The sequence below is a fragment of the Leptodactylus fuscus genome, chromosome 11 (genome assembly GCF_031893055.1).
Source record: "Leptodactylus fuscus isolate aLepFus1 chromosome 11, aLepFus1.hap2, whole genome shotgun sequence".
In the NCBI taxonomy this organism is placed as follows: domain Eukaryota; kingdom Metazoa; phylum Chordata; class Amphibia; order Anura; family Leptodactylidae; genus Leptodactylus; species Leptodactylus fuscus.
In genome coordinates, this window is record NC_134275.1 from 1,414,152 (window position 1) to 1,431,848 (window position 17,697).

At 41.9% G+C, this 17,697-nt stretch overlaps 1 protein-coding gene across 3 annotated transcripts in view; it reads left to right on the top strand.

Moving 5' to 3' along the window:
- The window catches only part of GRIA3 (glutamate ionotropic receptor AMPA type subunit 3), a 214,625-nt gene that overhangs the window by 182,489 nt on the left and 14,439 nt on the right, over positions 1-17,697 (top strand). For all 3 annotated transcript variants that reach the window (XR_012711860.1, XM_075260620.1, XM_075260622.1), the window contains exons 9-11: positions 3,323-3,430; positions 6,738-6,944; positions 14,376-14,749. Coding sequence is in view for 2 of the 3 variants with exons in the window: in XM_075260620.1 (XP_075116721.1) it covers positions 3,323-3,430; positions 6,738-6,944; positions 14,376-14,749 (689 nt within the window). In the remaining variant the exon portion in view is untranslated. The remainder of the gene's footprint in view (positions 1-3,322; positions 3,431-6,737; positions 6,945-14,375; positions 14,750-17,697) is intronic.

The following is a 17,697-nucleotide window of genomic DNA, read 5'->3' on the forward strand; positions in this document are numbered from 1 at the left end:
ATTTATGTTATTGGGAGCAGAAGCCTTTCATGATGTGCAATTCTTGGTAACACGTAATACTCACAGCATTATGTAACGGGAAATAATAAAATCACAGACAAGGTTTGACATAAAAGGAAAAAAAACTGATTAAATGAAGCCAACAAATGATTAAAATAAAGTCAACATAGAAAGTGGAGTCAAAGGTATTACGTACTGGGCCAGGTTTACACATAGGAACTATCTGATAGACTAGTTAGGTTCTCTATTGTCATGTGGGTGGTCCCGACCTCTCTGCCCAAGTCCAGGACCACCCACATGACTGTATATAAAGATCACATTTCCAACTCTGTTTTTCATTGGTAATATCTCTGTTTCTGTTACATAGTTACGAAACTGGAAGAATATGAAAGTTGAGACTCTCATTTGTTCTAGATACTGGCTGGCAATACTGGGATAACATAGGACGGGTTCCACTAACAAGGCTTAGAGAATGACTAAGGATAACTTTAGAGCCTGTTTTACAAAAGTTCCATAAGTTAATAAGTTAGGAAATAAATAGGCTAATAGTAAGGCTAAGTGTATATTCATCCCACTCCCCCTGAACCCCAAACCTTTAAAGCAAGTCTAGCATGGAAGAACTGCATTACTCCGGCAGGGCGTGACTAGTGTAGCTGGTCAGACAGGGATCTTACTTCAGGTGTACACACTAATACTTTAATAGCAGGGCAGAAGGGCACACCTGTCCCATTGCCGGAGCCAGCACCCCTATGAGCATGCATACAAGCATGGAGGAGCGAGCATTACACAACGTGACCTAGTTCCCAGTGTCTGCTGGTAGTAGTAGCGTATACTGGTGAGTGCAGAATCCAGCGGTACAAGCTTACTCTGCCATGTTTCTAGCTATAATCTGCTTTCTAGCAACATATGGTGGATATATAATCATGCAGTCAAGGCAGGAGAGTGACAGTCGTGTACAGTGGACGGAGAATTATACATTAGGTAACTATAGCGCACAATACAGAATATACTTCTTCTTTTTAAGACCAGGAAAATATTTGAAAGACAAAATATGATCTAATAAATGAGACCTACATAAAGGGTGGCCCCATATTTTTGGGGGGGCCTCAGCTTTGTCTTAATAAACCCTTAATGGCTGCAGGTATCACCTCTGTTCTCGCATCTGCCATTTTCTTCCCTCCTCTCTTTACTGGTATATTGGCACCACTACTTTGTCTCCCCTCCAGCTCAGTTCCCTCCCTCTAGGTCTGGTATCCTCTCCGTCCTCTGGTATCCTTCTACAACCCCTCCACCCTCCCTCTTGCTCTCGTATCCCTCCTCATCCTCCCTATGTTTCCACTCTTTCCCTTCATTCTGGAGGCCACGTCACTCTTTGTCTCCAGAACCCGCCTATTGCCTTTACAGGTTCCATATTTGTTACTCCCACCCTGTAACCTCATGATGGTCACGTCATTGTACTAGTCCCCTAAAGGCAGATGTGGCCACCAGGAGAGGCAGTTGTAGAAGCATGGTGCCTGTTTCTCTCATTAATAATACCTTGTTCACTAATTTCCTGAATTTAAGGAATGAAGGAGTCACAATTTTCGCATGTGCTTTGAGCAAAGATTGCATTTTTTTTCTCACTTTATGCCTCCCTCAACACTTAAAGGGGTTTTCTGGGCAGAATTGTTTTTTTTTTTTTTTAAATAAAGGTGTGTTAGTGCTAGTAATGGGTTAATAAATACACCCATATACCTTTAGCAGTGTTTGGAGAGATTTCTGAGTGTCTCTGGTTGCTGCTGCATTCTCTGCCTTTGTTTACAAGGTGTTAGCTTCCTGCTGTGCACCCTCCTGTGTATCTGTGACACTAGTTCCCTCTCACTCAGCCCCCCTCCTCTCTCACTTCTACTCTCCCCCTCCCTGTCTCACTAACCCCTCCGCCTCTCACCTGTATCGCTTTACCCTAGCATACCCACCCATTACTAGCCCCTCCCACTCTTCCTGTCTCTTTAGCCTAGTGATCCCATCCATTATTAGCCCCTGCCACCCTCCCTGTCTCTCTTTAGCCTTGCGATTCTGCCCATTACTAGCAACTTCCACCCTCCCCCGTCTCCCTAGCCTTGCGACGCTGCCCATTACTAGCCCCTCCCATCATCCCTCTATCTCCCTAGCAAACCTATTCTACCCACTACTAGAAGACAGGAAGAAGGGAAGAGCCGTTCCCTGGACACAGGAAGGATTGGTAAGTATTGATGGGGATAGGAGAGGGGAAGAGTGATGGTGATGTTCGTGTCAGAAGAGATTAAATGGAACGTCTCTGGATTATCAGAAAGTGTCCCTGGATTGGTCACATGACCACTCCAGGGATATGGGTAATTCTAGATTTTTTTTTAATTGGAGTAAATTAGAAGTTAGGTGGGGGGAGGGGTTTAGTTTAGGGGTTAATTAACACACAAAACATCAGTTTTAATAAATTGCACCCAAAGTCTTCTTTGATTAAACAACATGTACCTGAACAATTGATACAAATTTATTTACATTTCATCATTTTCGAGGGTCTTTTTGCTCTTTTAATAAATTCGATAATAAATAACCAAATGTTTGTAGCTAAAACCTCATATCATTCGTCATTATCTCCATATGTTTCTATTTAAAGCTCGAGTTCGGTTGAATGATTGCTATTGACCTAAGGGTCCTTTCACCCAAAAATAGCCTCATGATGTGCAATGAGTATGATGTGCAATATTGCAACATGTAGATCATATAACGGCCTATCTGATGTTTCAGGGTGATGAGCTCTAAAACCAATTTTCACATCAGCAGACCAGTAAAGGAATGCTAAAAATACTCTATTTTTTTTACAATGATGTTGAAATTTGTCATGAAGTGTAATACTGTAATACGTAGCACACGATACTCGCGGCGTTCTTCCCTAGCCAGTGAAACAAAAGGATAATAGGTCAGCGATAATATCTAGGGCACTGTGTTCTGTAGGAGTAAAAGGTTACAGATGCAAATATTTGCAGCCCAGCGATTGATCAATAGGAATCTCATAATCAAGGGCACGTGTGCACCAATGTATATGTGGGATCTGCAGATGGTAACACGTTGCAATCTGACCTTCCATGACACTGTATAGAAATACGATGGCATATTAGTGCTAAGTCTACATAGAAAATCACAGCATGTCCTATTAAAACCCGTGCATTGGTCAAAGAAACAAACTGACAAATGGAAGCTCAACCATAACCAATCGGCTCCTGTACATGTGTGCACACCGCCTTATTCCCTTCCGCAAAGTGTCACCCTACTAACCATATTATACTAATGCCATGTGTTACAGGTCGGACACTGGAATGAATACGAGCGCTTTGTTCCTGCTCCTGATCAACAACCTACCAATGACTCGTCCTCTGTGGAGAACAAAACTATTATCGTTACAACAATTTTGGTAAAGTGACAATTTCATTTTCTACATTAATTTTTCACCTCTGCCCTATTTTTGACATCTGCTCCCTAACTGCAACTTATTCTTTATGAATGGGACACGGCAAAACAGTTCTCGATCCTGTAGTTGACAAGTATTCTTGGAAATAGCCCTTAGGCTTATACCCCATGTTGCAGAAATGCAGCATTTTTTGTTGAAGAGTTGGAGTCAAATTCAGGAGTTGGTTTAACAGAAGGGAAACGTCAAAATGTTTCCTTTATATTTTCCAATACTTTGTAGCCACTCCCAACGATGGTTTAAAAAAATGCAGCAAAATCTGCAACAAAAAATGGTGCATATCTGCAATGTGGGACCTTAACCTGTAAAGGTATGATCACACAGAGTTTTTTGGCAGTGGATTTTGACAAGGAATTTGCCTCAAAATCTGCCTTCCAAAATGGCTCCCATTGAAGTCAATCTAGCTAGTAGCGGAATTGACATGCCCTATCTTGCTGCGGATTCCATGGCTGAATCAGCTGCAGCATCCGCGGCTCAAGGCACTGCAGTGCATCGGCATCCCATCATGGTTAGCCACTTGAAAGTTTACACGGCGGAAACCAAATTCCACCATGTGAACATACCCTAATTGTTTCTAAGGCCCCACGTTGCAGAAACGCAGCTTTTTTGTTGCAGATTTTGTTGAGGTTTTTTGATACTGATACATTACGACACTGCGATAAAGGATTTAACCACATCTACTTGGGTTGTGTTTTTGCATTGAGAAAAACCTACATAAATTGTTGTAACCTAACACTTAGATGCCGTCACCATTCAGACATTTGATTTAAAGTCCACGTTGTCTTTTTCTTGATCTTTTTGCATTTATCTTGAAAAGCTTTATTAAAAAAATAATATATTGGCACAATGAGCGACATTACTCATTTATACTGGCAGTCACTTATTATTAATAAAATAGGACTGGCTATAAACTTGCCACATATATTTGATAAAGATACCACCCATCAGCCCTCATTATGAACAATCCTGTATCCATGTACAACAGATGGGTATATACTGTATATACTTATATGTCGTGCCCCATTGATCTAGATGGAAAGCAAACTATTGTAGAGGATAGGTGAGCGCTAGGAGAAATCCTAGAAAAGTTACATATTTCATGTACGCACCTCAGTGTATCTCTGGATGTGCTGAGTGTGCTGCTTTTCTTCTATCCTACCGAAGGCTGAGGCCCCACATTGTGGAAGTAAAGCTTTTTTGTTGCAGTTTTTTGAGCCAAAGCCTGGAGTGGATTGAGAAGGCGGTAGAAATAGAAGTACTTAAATATAAGTACTTGGAAACCACAACAAAATCTGCAACAACAAAAAATGCATTTCCGCAACATGGAAACGATGCTTTTATTACCCAAAGCCAGGATTGGTTTGAGCAAAAGGGAGAATGATAAGATCTTCCTTTATATTTCCCATTCCTTATGTGACCACTCCGGGGTTTAACTAGAAAAAAATCTGCAACAAAAAAAGCTACTTTTTTGCAATTTGGAGACTGAAGGCTTTTCAAAATGTACAATTAACACCTTTATGGAAGTCTTAAAGTGTAACTAAACTTTTTTTTCATAAATCCATAGTGCAAGTGAAGATAAACTTTGTAATCTATTTTATTAAAGAAAATTCTTCACTTACTCCATCTGCCACTGTTCAGATCTGTACAATAGAAGTCTATGGATGGGGAGGAGGGAGGAAGATGAGAGCTCCTCGAAGCAGAGAGACATCTGGCTATCAGAAATGACTCATGTAATGTTGCAGATGGCCTCATATCCCTGTTCTCCTTCTCTTCACTCCTCTGCTTCCATAGACTTTATTGTAAACTGACACTGCTTATGTATGGAGTAGAGGCCAGTAGTTGAATCGCCGTTGGTCTCTGTTCAGACATTCCATCCCCCATTCTGCTTGAACAATGCGGAGTGAAAAGTCCTGCAATCTGAACTTTTCTCTCTACCTTTTTTGGGTGTAAACCAGGTGCAAACCGGGCAGAGCCCACTAAAGTCTATGGCTTTTTACGTGGATTGGGCTTCTTTTTTTTGGGGTCCCTAAGCAGACCCAAAGAGTGGCAACTCGAACCTAACATCACTCAGATGAGAAGTAAAGACACAGATACTTGTCTTGTACAGTCTTTGGAATTTATAAAAGTTTTCTTGCCCTTTGAAGTCTATAGAAAAAAACAGATACCTGGAAATAAAAGGCCAAAATACAATACACTGTGTGCCGTACGTTTCATGATTCACTATTGAGTTACAGGTAACATCTAAATGCACCATTATTTGCCATAAAAACATGGCAAAGATACCTGCAAAAACACAACGACCCGCAGCCAAAAAGCAAAAAAAACCGTGGCGGCAACGCATCTTGGTTCATCCCGCAGCGCTTTGAATAAAAAGTTTGTGGCATTTTCCTCCATGGACTCTGTTACAATTATATCTATGGGGAAACCACCGGCGTTTCTGTAGGTATCAATGACATGCTGCAATTTCCAAAATCATGCCGGTTTTGGAAATCGCGGTGTATTTGTGCTGCAGTTTTTACCGCAAAGTGGACAGGGGATTCTTAAAAGTCCCATCCACTTTGCAGTTACTGTAAAATGCCGCTGCAAATCGCAGAGTTTCCAACCTGTGGGATCCCGGCCTTAGCGACTCTTTATGTAACCATCTTAGGCTGAATTTACACATAAAGATTTCTTGCTCCTTCAGTACAAAGTCAGGATTGGATCTTACAAGAAGGAGCAGTACCAAGGTAAGGTATGGACATGCAAACGAAAATCCAGCCTTAAAGATTCAACTTGTAGCGTAAAAAATAGAGCAATAGTATTCATGTATCATTTACTCGATATCTACCAAAGTTTTCCCGGTGGATTGTTATGTAAACTAAGACGCTCCAGAGACTAAGGTTAGGTATCCAGTCGATATTTAAAGCCATGTAGGTCGTTCTTTCATACAAATGGCTCTTGATGTCTTCGCTTTTACGTGGAAATGAGTCCCATCATTTCTTTCTTTGGCTTTCATGTTTGGGTTGGTAATGTTGTAAATTAGTATATTACTTTGATAAAAAATAATAAGAAGGAGATGATGATGGGAATAGGCAGATTGCGCCCTGTCCTTTGCAGAATGAAGATCAGTCCACTCAGGTATAGATCTATGTAATGACGGTAAGAGTCAGCCATGATCTCCTTTCATCTGCAGAACATTAGCAAGTACATAATAGAGGCTCTCTGCCATAATATGCCGTGAAATATGCTTGATCCATAATTTGTTTTATTAAAGGAAAATCCATATGTCATGAAGAAGAAAAACTACGAGCAGCTGGATGGCAATGATAAGTATGAAGGATATTGTGTGGACCTGGCGAGCGAGATCGCAAAACACGTCGGGATAAAATACAAACTTTCCATCGTCGAAGACGGCAAATATGGAGCTCGTGATCCCGAAACTAAGATATGGAATGGAATGGTGGGTGAGCTGGTATATGGGGTAAGTATTCACCGCACCTATTACTATTACTGGGATTATAGGAAGGTTATTCAATTCTAAAGTTTATTTGCAGAACTGGACCTAGAGAGAAGGTTACAATGATATATCATCTACTAGTTCTGCAGTACAAAAAGAAGAGCCGTATTACCTAGGAAAGCAATGAAGTGGGTCAAACACTGCACATAGGATTATCCCCCATAGTGGCCCCTGCACACAGTATTATGTCCCATAGTGGCCCCTGCACACAGTATTATGTCCCATAGTGGCCCCTGCACACAGTATTATGTCCCATAGTGGCCCCTGCACACAGTATTATCCCCCATAGTGGCCCCTGCACACAGTATTATCCCCCATAGTGGCCCCTGCACACAGTATTATACCCCATAGTGGCCCCTGCACACAGTATTATGTCCCATAGTGGCCCCTGCACACAGTATTATGTCCCATAGTGGCCCCTGCACACAGTATTATGTCCCATAGTGACCCCTGCACATAGTATTATGTCCCATAGTGGCTCCTGCACACAGTATTATCCCCCATAGTGGCCCCTGCACACAGTATTATACCCCATAGTGGCCCCTGCACACAGTATTATGTCCCATAGTGGCCCCTGCACACAGTATTATGTCCCATAGTGGCCCCTGCACACAGTATTATGTCCCATAGTGGCCCCTGCACACAGTATTATCCCCCATAGTGACCCCTGCACACAGTATTATGTCCCATAGTGGCCCCTGCACACAGTATTATGTCCCATAGTGACCCCTGCACACAGTATTATGTCCCATAGTGGCCCCTGCACACAGTATTATCCCCCATAGTGGCCCCTGCACACAGTATTATCCCCCATAGTGGCCCCTGCACACAGTATTATCCCCGTAGTGGCCCCTGCACACAGTATTATGTCCCATAGTGGGCCCTGCACACAGTATTATGTCCCATAGTGGCCCCTGCACACAGTATTATGTCCCATAGTGGCCCCTGCACACAGTATTATACCCCATAGTGGCCCCTGCACACAGTATTATACCCCATAGTGGCCCCTGCACACAGTATTATGTCCCATAGTGGCCCCTGCACACAGTATTATGTCCCATAGTGGCCCCTGCACACAGTATTATGTCCCATAGTGGCCCCTGCACACAGTATTATGTCCCATAGTGGCCCCTGCACACAGTATTATGTCCCATAGTGGCCCCTGCACACAGTATTATGTCCCATAGTGGCCCCTGCACACAGTATTATGTCCTATAGTGGCCCCTGCACACAGTATTATGTCCCATAGTGGCCCCTGCACACAGTATTATGTCCCATAGTGGCCTCTGCACACAGTATTATGCCCCATAGTGGCCTCTGCACACAGTATTATGTCCCATAGTAGCCCTTGAACACAGTATTATGTCCCAGAGCGGCCCCTGCACACAGTATTATGTCCCATAGTGGCCCCTGCACACAGTATTATGTCCCATAGTGGCCCCTGCACACAGTATTATGTCCCATAGTGGCCCCTGCACACAGTATTATGTCCCATAGTGGCCCCTGCACACAGTATTATCCCCCATAGTGACCCCTGCACACAGTATTATCCCCCATAGTAACCCCTGCACACAGTATTATGTCCCATAGTGGCCCCTGCACACAGTATTATGTCCCATAGTGGCCCCTGTACACAGTATTATGTCCCATAGTGACCCCTGCACACAGTATTATGTCCCATAGTGGCCCCTGCACACAGTATTATGTCCCATAGTGGCCCCTGCACACAGTATTATGTCCCATAGTGGCCCCTGCACACAGTATTATCCCCCATAGTGACCCCTTCACACAGTATTATCCCCCATAGTAACCCTGCACACAGTATTATGTCCCATTGTGGACACCCATGAACAATTATTATACTGTAGTGTCTTTTTAGGATAATTTATTTCTCTTTGTAGAGTTATAGTATCGAGGTGAAGGGATGATCGACCAACAGCTATTGTCGGTGTATGGCCCTGTAACAATACGGTCCTGTGCTCAAATCCTATCAAGGAAACTATATGTGTTACGTTTATATGCAGTTGTGTTGTAGTTTTTATTTCTTCCTATGTACTAAAGTGAGGTCCCCAAAAAACTGCTCCAGTGCATGTTTCAGATGGTAATCTAGATGGCATGCTTGAAGGGGGACAATGGGTGACGGCACGTTGCAGTATCTTCTTCCTATATAAGCAATGCTCTGTTTTTCCATTTGGAGCTATAGATCTTTCTGTTCATTGCACCAGCCTATAGTTATATATAGTAGACGCTGGAGCTTTGCAGAAATGAGCATAGCCATAGCAGTGTCTGCACAGTGCCAGGCAGTAGGTGGACAGCAGGGAATGTTGATTTAGTTTCACGCCTGTTGTCTGAATACAGTTTCCTCTGTAATACAGTCTGGGCAGCGGGTAACTCACTGTAAAACATCGCCGCACTAGCCATATGGACTTGTTTTTCTGTTAACAATTCCAGGGAATTTCTGATTCTTTAGGCAGTGTGTGGGGTAGAGAAGAAAATGAGTCATTGTGTTATATGACAGAAGGTGATGCTACTTAAAGAGAATATTCATAGGGTTCAATGTGAAGAGGTAATGCGTGTCTCATAGCCCTAGAAATAGATCTACTGTATAAGGTTGTATGTACTGCTCTCCCCCGGGTTACACTAGCTAGATAGACTGGAAGTTACGATTAATATGACACCATTACTCTGGCAATCTCTAATATATGTATAGTATATATTATCATTCTTATGATCTATCCAGATACAATAGAGTAATGCCGGATGATCAGAACTTTAAGTCACAGATCCCCAGATCTAAGAACCTTATAAGACATTTACTCTTTATTATAGGTTTGCTTATCATTGCGGCTAAACAGTATCTAATTATTGTATATAAGAAGTCTCTAGAGCTCTAGCATTGTAAGAGAAAGATGATGATTATTATTATTATTATTATTATTCAAGCATATTCAGCTGTCACCACCATATTACAGAGCACATTACACATTACAGTACATCATATCTTTCTTATCTTTGTTACTTCTGTAGATTTGGAGACAATGTTGAAGTTTTATGTAATTGAGTCAGTTGGTGCACTGGGGGCGGGCCTTCAGCTACCTGAAACACTGCACTTGCTGCTCAGACCCCTACCATCTCCTGTCTGCGCTATACTGTGCAGTGGGATAGATAGATAGATAGATAGATAGATAGATAGATAGATAGATAGATAGATAGATAGATGATAGATAGGAGATAGATAGATAGATAGATAGATAGATAGATAGATAGATAGATAGGAGATAGATAGATAGATAGATAGATAGATAGATAGGTAGATAGATAGGAGATAGATAGATAGGTAGATAGATAGATAGATAGATAGATAGATAGATAGGGAGATAGATAGATAGATAGATAGATAGATAGATAGATAGATAGATAGATAGATAATAAGACATACATAATTGCTTCTATTTATCCCTCAGTCACTTCTAATAGAACATTATCATTATTATCCGCAGTCTAATTGAGAAATAAGCATGAACTGACCATTAAGAGAATGGATTTCTAGCAGACTAACCCTGATAGATCAGAGGAGTCGGAGTCTTTCTATAAAGGATGCCATTGTTAGACTCGGTGCGATTACACTAATTCATTTCTTCCATTCTCCCTCCATTCTATGATCCGTAGTATTATCACAGCTTGACCACAGATTGACTTCCCGAGAACACAACCTTTTAGTTAAACAGTAAATTAATTTTTGCTTGAAATTGCCTTTTGAGTCCTTCAGAGGTCGCCTATTATCATGAGACTTCATTGATCCGCTGAGAGATCGATAAGTATTGACCAAGATTGTGCATTTAAAGAAGCGGCGTCATATTCAGACTTCTCAAAAGAAAAACATTGATTTATTTTTCCGAAGGAAAATCTGCATCTGTAATGTGACTGCGTGTAATGTTATCTCATTTCTATCTTATTTCAATTGTCCTGCTGTCCTATTACCAGTCCCCGGAGGACCCATAAAAATAAATCTTCACATATTCAATCATTTTACATAATTTACTGGTGGAAACGCCAATATTAAGACAATTTAGAGCCCTAGGAATGAAGCTCGGTGTTTAAGCGATTCCCCTCCTCTATACGCACGGACTTGGCTTGACGTGGCATTTTTGGTTCTTCAGTACTTCAATAGCTTTTCTTTATTTTGTATTGAGACCCTCAAAAAGTTTAAGCAAGTTCATTTAGTTTCCAGAAATTGTCAGATTTTCATGGTGGCTCAGTGGTTAGCATTGCAGCATTGATGTCCTGGGTTTGAATCCTGCCAAGGACAACATCTACAAGGAGTTTGTATGTTCCCCCAGTGTTTGCGTGGATTTCCTCCCACACTCCAAAGACGTACTGATAGGGAACAATTTACATTGCGAGCTCTATATGGGGCTCACAATCTGCATTAAAAAAAAAATCGATACTTTATAATTATTTCAATAGAATTTTTTGTTCAGCAGAAACATATTTCTGAGCTTATTAGGAAGTCTGGTGACCAGGAGACAGTGCCTGTGATCCTATATTACATTTACCTTTCATCAGTAATGGAAGTCCCCCGCGTCCGCCAAGCATATTGTCACCACCATACTACAGAGCACATTATGGTGATAAACAACATACCTGTGTTATGTAAGTGATTTTTGGTGTAGTTGGTGCACTGGGGGTCGCCTTCAGCCCCTCGAGCACTGCTAAAGTAGGATGGATGATAGGGAGAGTCAACTCCGGGTTCATGGGATTGTTCAGGTAGGAGATGGTAAGAGCAGTGCACCCCAAAGATAAAGGCTCCCAGTGCACCAGCCAGCTCAGTGGTTAAGACTTCAAAGTTGCTTTTCTCCAAACTTACATACATAGCCAGGGCATGGAGTTTAGCACTGTAATGTGCTCTCACATGGTGGTGACAGATGACTATGCTTGGGAGCGGTGGTAGAATCTTTAAAGGCAGTCACCAGGTGGGGCATATTAACCCCTTTCCGATGTCAGGTGTTTAAAGATGGCAGCTGCTTGGGAGCAGGGCGGCCACCATAGCTGCCGGGTGTCTGCTGTTTTATACAGCAGACACCCGGCACTAAAGCCAGTGATCAGTGCTTGCAACAATCGTGGGCACCGACCTCTCTGGAACCCGGGTCAAAGCTGAGAGGTCAGGCTCAAATGAATGCATTAGCTATTTCCCTGTGAAAGTTCATGTATTTGTAGCAGAGATATTCATTTATTTCACAATATGCAAATGAGCAATCTGGAGCATGGCGTTAAGCCCCTACCGACTCCATCTGGTCTCACTCTTCCCTTTTCAGCAGTAGGGAACCCATCTAAGATGGGTTTTAAATGGGGAGAAGCAGTATTGTCCCCATGGAGAAACCTTTTAAGAACTCTAATTTCTCATCAAGCCAATTCAACATGGTAGCAAAATCCCCGAAAGACTCCAATTCACAACCCAAACTATGGTTAGCCATACAAAACACACACCATAATACTCTGCAGCACAATATAATAAAACACTATTGTCTTGATAATCTGATCATCTCCAGAGTTCAAGTGCAAAAACTTGCAAAAAAAAAAAATCTTTGCAAAAACTGTATCATTGTTCCAATAAATTTAGCAAAAATGAGCGCCTACAACAAAAGAAAATTTTTAGACAGCCGTAGTAAATATTTAAAGGAAGGAGATTGCGTTTGCGAGAGACAATTCAATTCTTATGCCTGCAGAGAAGAGTCATCCGTCTTCTTCTAAAACATCTTGCGTGGTGCTTAGCTGAATTTGTCCTGGCGCTCGCCTCTGCAAGAAATATTTTTAAAATAATGACCCTGAGTCTTGTTTAAAAATTGCTTACATTCTTTTTTTTTACCGCCGTACATCATCCAAAGCGATTTACCTTAAAAGCTTAATGCTTGATGTTCCCTGAGTTATGGATTGTTAGCTGGTGTGAATGTCATCAAATAATAATGAATTCCGCACTTTAAAGAAACAAAACCAGCACTTTTCTTAAGATGCCTGCTACATCTGCAATCTTTAATGGATTCATGCTTGATTTACGATCTTAATACAAGAGACAGGGAGGTCCGGCCCAGAAGCGGCAACGTTTTACCATTCTTCTGATGTAGAGGCCGTTGTTTAATACATAGCAAATAGGATGAATAACTTATAGCTATTATATAACAGGAAATATTGCTGAGTCAGTAAAAGCTCCACCCAATGTTACTGTTTATCTTTACTGGTTACATTTATTACATTTTTAATAGTCTTTAATGTTAGGCCTGGTTCACATCCGTGTTCGGTATTCCATTTGGCAAGTCCGCTTGGGGACCCTCCAAATGTGATAATTAGGGTTGAGCGATTGGAAAAGATCGGATCTCAATCGGTGATCGAGCAAATTTCACGATTGCGATCGGAATCGGCTGGAAAATGAACGGAAATCAGATTTTGAAATCTCAAGATCGGCTCAACCCTAAAAGTGACTTTTCCCATTAAGAAGCATTGACTAGGGTTGAGCGATCGGGAAAGATCGGATCCCAATCGGCAATTGAGCAAATTTCACGATCGGGATTGGCTGGAAAATTATCGGAAATCGGATTTTAAAACCGATCCTGAAATCTTAAGATTGGCTCAACCTTAGTAATAAGGAACGCATTGACAAGCAGTGAGCAGTGAGCAATGAAAGCACACGGACTGCATAGACTATAATGGGGTCCATGTGCTTTCTGCACAGTCTCTGCACGAGTCATATGGACAGGAAAGTAGATTGTGAGCTACTTTTCCGTCTGCATGTTCCCAGAGGAGACCATGCGGAAAGCACAAGGACCCCATTATAGTCTATGGAGTCCATGTGCTTTCACTGTACACCACTTGCCATGCGGACTCCTCCGAACAGATTACCGACGCAGATGTGAACGAGGCCTAACAATGTCCAATCAGTGCTTACTGTGTAGGGTCACGCCCTTTTGACGAAAATAATAACTCCCAGCTGTCAATTTAACACAGGAAATGCATAACATGGAGTTATAAGAAAAGATCCTTCAGAATTGGTATTTTATGGGGAATCCAAGTATTTATAGACCTGTTAGGACACATCATGTGACATCATCCAGTGACATAATGAATGGTTAGAGCCAAACTCCAAGTCTTTATGTATTGTACCGTGGACTGGTAGATTGGATGCTGTAGTAGCTTTACCTGCAGTTCGATGCAAAATCCTAAATGACATTTTGACATGTGACAAAAAAACTGATAAATTGATAAACGGAGCTCTGCTACATGGGTACAGTGTAATACTAAGTTACTTTAACGTCATTTATAAAGATGCAGAACCAATTTTCATTTTTCATGCTTTATTTCCCAACCAGATTTGCACTTATTGAATCTTCTCTTTGTTTTCAGAGAGCAGACATAGCGGTCGCCCCTCTCACCATTACACTGGTACGAGAAGAAGTGATTGATTTTTCCAAACCATTTATGAGCCTGGGCATCTCCATCATGATTAAGAAGCCTCAAAAATCTAAGCCAGGAGTGTTTTCCTTCCTGGACCCCTTGGCCTATGAAATCTGGATGTGTATAGTCTTTGCCTACATTGGAGTCAGTGTAGTTCTTTTCCTAGTCAGCAGATTCAGCCCTTATGAATGGCACTTGGAGGACACAGATGAAGCCCGTGACCCTCAGAACCCTCCCGACCCTCCAAATGAGTTTGGGATATTTAACAGCCTATGGTTTTCCCTGGGTGCCTTTATGCAGCAAGGATGCGATATTTCTCCAAGGTTTGTTTCATATCACTCCATCACCTTTTTGCATTTTATGGTCATATATGGATGCCATGGTGTATATATGTTTATCGATTAATAAGTTTCTAATTCCAATTTTTTTTTGTTCATGCTTCACATCCCACTCAGTGCTAAGCTTCATCATTAAACCCATTGCTTGCCACCATCTATCATGTATGATCGGTATAGACCTCCATACCCTTCATACATGTCCTGTCCATTAAAACTTATATTCACCATGTTGAGACTGTAAAATGCATAGGGTCTTTATGTTTTAGCAATGCTTGGAGTTCTACCGTGTTTTTGCTGCATATCTCATTTTACGGTCATCTGCTTGGTGCATATAACATATGTTGCTATGCAAAAGTAGCAGCCGATTGCTCCGAAGACACATGCAACAGCAGTTTACTTACCTCTGTCTTCAGCTCTCGCTTGTCATTGCACGCTCTGCTCATCTCCTTCTCCATATTTGCTGTGCTTTTTCCTTTTTGGTGCCTTTTACCCTTTTGCTATCGCCCCGCTGTCTATCGTGCATGATGTGATTGGCTGTTAAATCAGCAATCTTAATCACTAGGCCAGAAAAGTAAAGACAAGTTGTCAATGTACAGTAGAATGTATGTAATATGTGCTGCAATGTCCCCAGATCTGCTCCCAGACATGCAGAAGCTCATTTTCTATCAATTTGAGCATTTCTAGATACTTCTTACCATATTCATAAGTCATTTGCATGCAAATCTCTCAGCACATCTGCAGACGTAAACTAAAAATGAAGATTAAAAATAAAGCTGGGAAATTCCTTCCGCATTTTGAAGGTCTCTTGATGATCTTGATTTTACACCTTTAAGCTTCATTCCAAAGGATCATTTAGACCAAAAGATCATCATGCTGAACGTTGGCGGAACAGTTTGAGGTCTTTGGTGGTAATACACATGCGAAAGTTGGTGGCCAAGAACTCACTATAAACATATTAAGGCTAAGGGCTAGTTCACACTGGGCATGGGACCGCGTATTTTGGTCCTGATTTTGACGCGGGAAGCTGCGTCAGAATAGGACCAAAATGCACCTGCTGCGACTGTTGCGTCTTCCGACAGTTGCCACTTCCCGCTCCGGAGTAGGCCCAAATGAATGGGCCTAGTCCGGAGGGTGGTGTCGCGAAGCGGGTGTCGCGGCTGAATCAGCTGACGAATCCGCCTGAAGAAAGGGCAGCTCGCTTCTTCTCATGGAAAAAAGGATGCTAGCGGTCTACATAGACCTCCATTGTGAAGGGGCGGATTCTGAGGAGGATTCGGCATCAAAATCCTCCCCCTCTTGCCCCGTGTGAATGAGCCCTAAAGCCCCACAGAGAGAATCACAGCAAAGAAATCTTCAGAAATAAATGCAGAGGAAACGCAGTAGAAAGACTTGCAGAAAACAATGCTCTTATCTTTGCCACATCTGACCTTTCTGTCTGCCCCTTTAAAATACCATGATTTGCCTGCGGTGGAAACGCTGCGGGAACAATTGCAGTGTTTTACAGTAAGCGCAAAGTGGATGAGATTGTAGGGAATCCCATAACAGTGCGGTTTTGGAAATCGCAGCATTTTAATTCTACCTACAGAAATGCCAGCAGTTTCCCCATAGGTATAAATGTAAGAAAGTCCGCGGAGGAAAACTCTGTGAACTTTGTCTAAAGTGCTGCTGGAAGAACCGTGTTGCCACCGCAGTTTTTCCCGCAGCACTTTTTTACTGCAAGACGTCCCGTAGGGCCTTGGCCTCAATTGGTTTTCCAAAAACATTAAAGGGAGTTTACCATCTCCTCCAAGCCTATTTAGTTGCCACCATTGAGATACAGAGCACATTACAGTGATACACTTCATACCTCTGTTATGTAAATCCCCTTTGTAGATATGGGGAAACTACATTAAAGTCGTAGGCAAATTAGGCAGTTGGTGCACTGGGGGCGGGCCATCAGCTCTTTGGTGCACTGTTCTAAACACTTAGACCCTAATATCTCCTGCTTTCTCTTGCAGTGAACGTTGCTTCTTCAAACAGCTAATCTGTGAGGGTGCTAGTTTCAGGACCATCACTGATCTTATATTGGCAACATTTTATTGATGAAAAAGTAATAGTATACGAATACTGAAAATGAAAGGGGCTGTCCAGGATTAGTAAAAAGGACGGTCTCTCTAAACACACAGTCCTATTTAAGTGAAAATTTGGAATTGGGACAATGTGTATTTTTCTCTGCAGATAAGACATTACACTCATCGACTTGCTTTTAGTTCATGATTTGATAATGTGTTTCTAAATATGTGGTCCTAAAATGTTGAGCAATTGTTGACCTAGTCTTAGCTGTGATGTCGGAGCCGTTCAGCTGTAAAATCCAAGGGGATTGTTTTAGATTGGAAAAAAAAAGTCTTCTAGTTCTTCTGAAATATCACAGCTCAACCCAAATCTAGTGAGAGGCTGTGCCAGACACGGCCTATAAACCAAGAGAAGTCCTTCAGGTGAGGAAGCTATACCAAGCCAGGGACTGACCTTCTGGTATAAATGAGTTGTCCAGGACTAAGAAAACATGGCTGCACCACAACGGTCCACAAAAAAGGTCCCTTTAAACTTTGGATGTACTACCATGCCATACAGATGGATAGGTATATAGACAAGGTATATAGACAGCTCACATCAGACCAGTCGTGTACACGAGTTGACCTTTGAGTCTGTCCACCTTTGCCCTTTGGTGTTTCCCTGTTGCTACAGTTGATGGTATTTACGCTGCTGTTGATCATGTTTTTGCCCAGTTGGAAAGACCGGCAAATAAGCTTTGTGACATCACATGGGAAGCTTCAATCCGTCTATTGCAGTATTATTCTTTTATTGCCCTGTGATTTTTTTTCACTGTCGTAAAGTTAAATAATTACTAATTTGTTGAATTTGGAGTTTTAAGCCAATTGAAGCTTTACGATTAA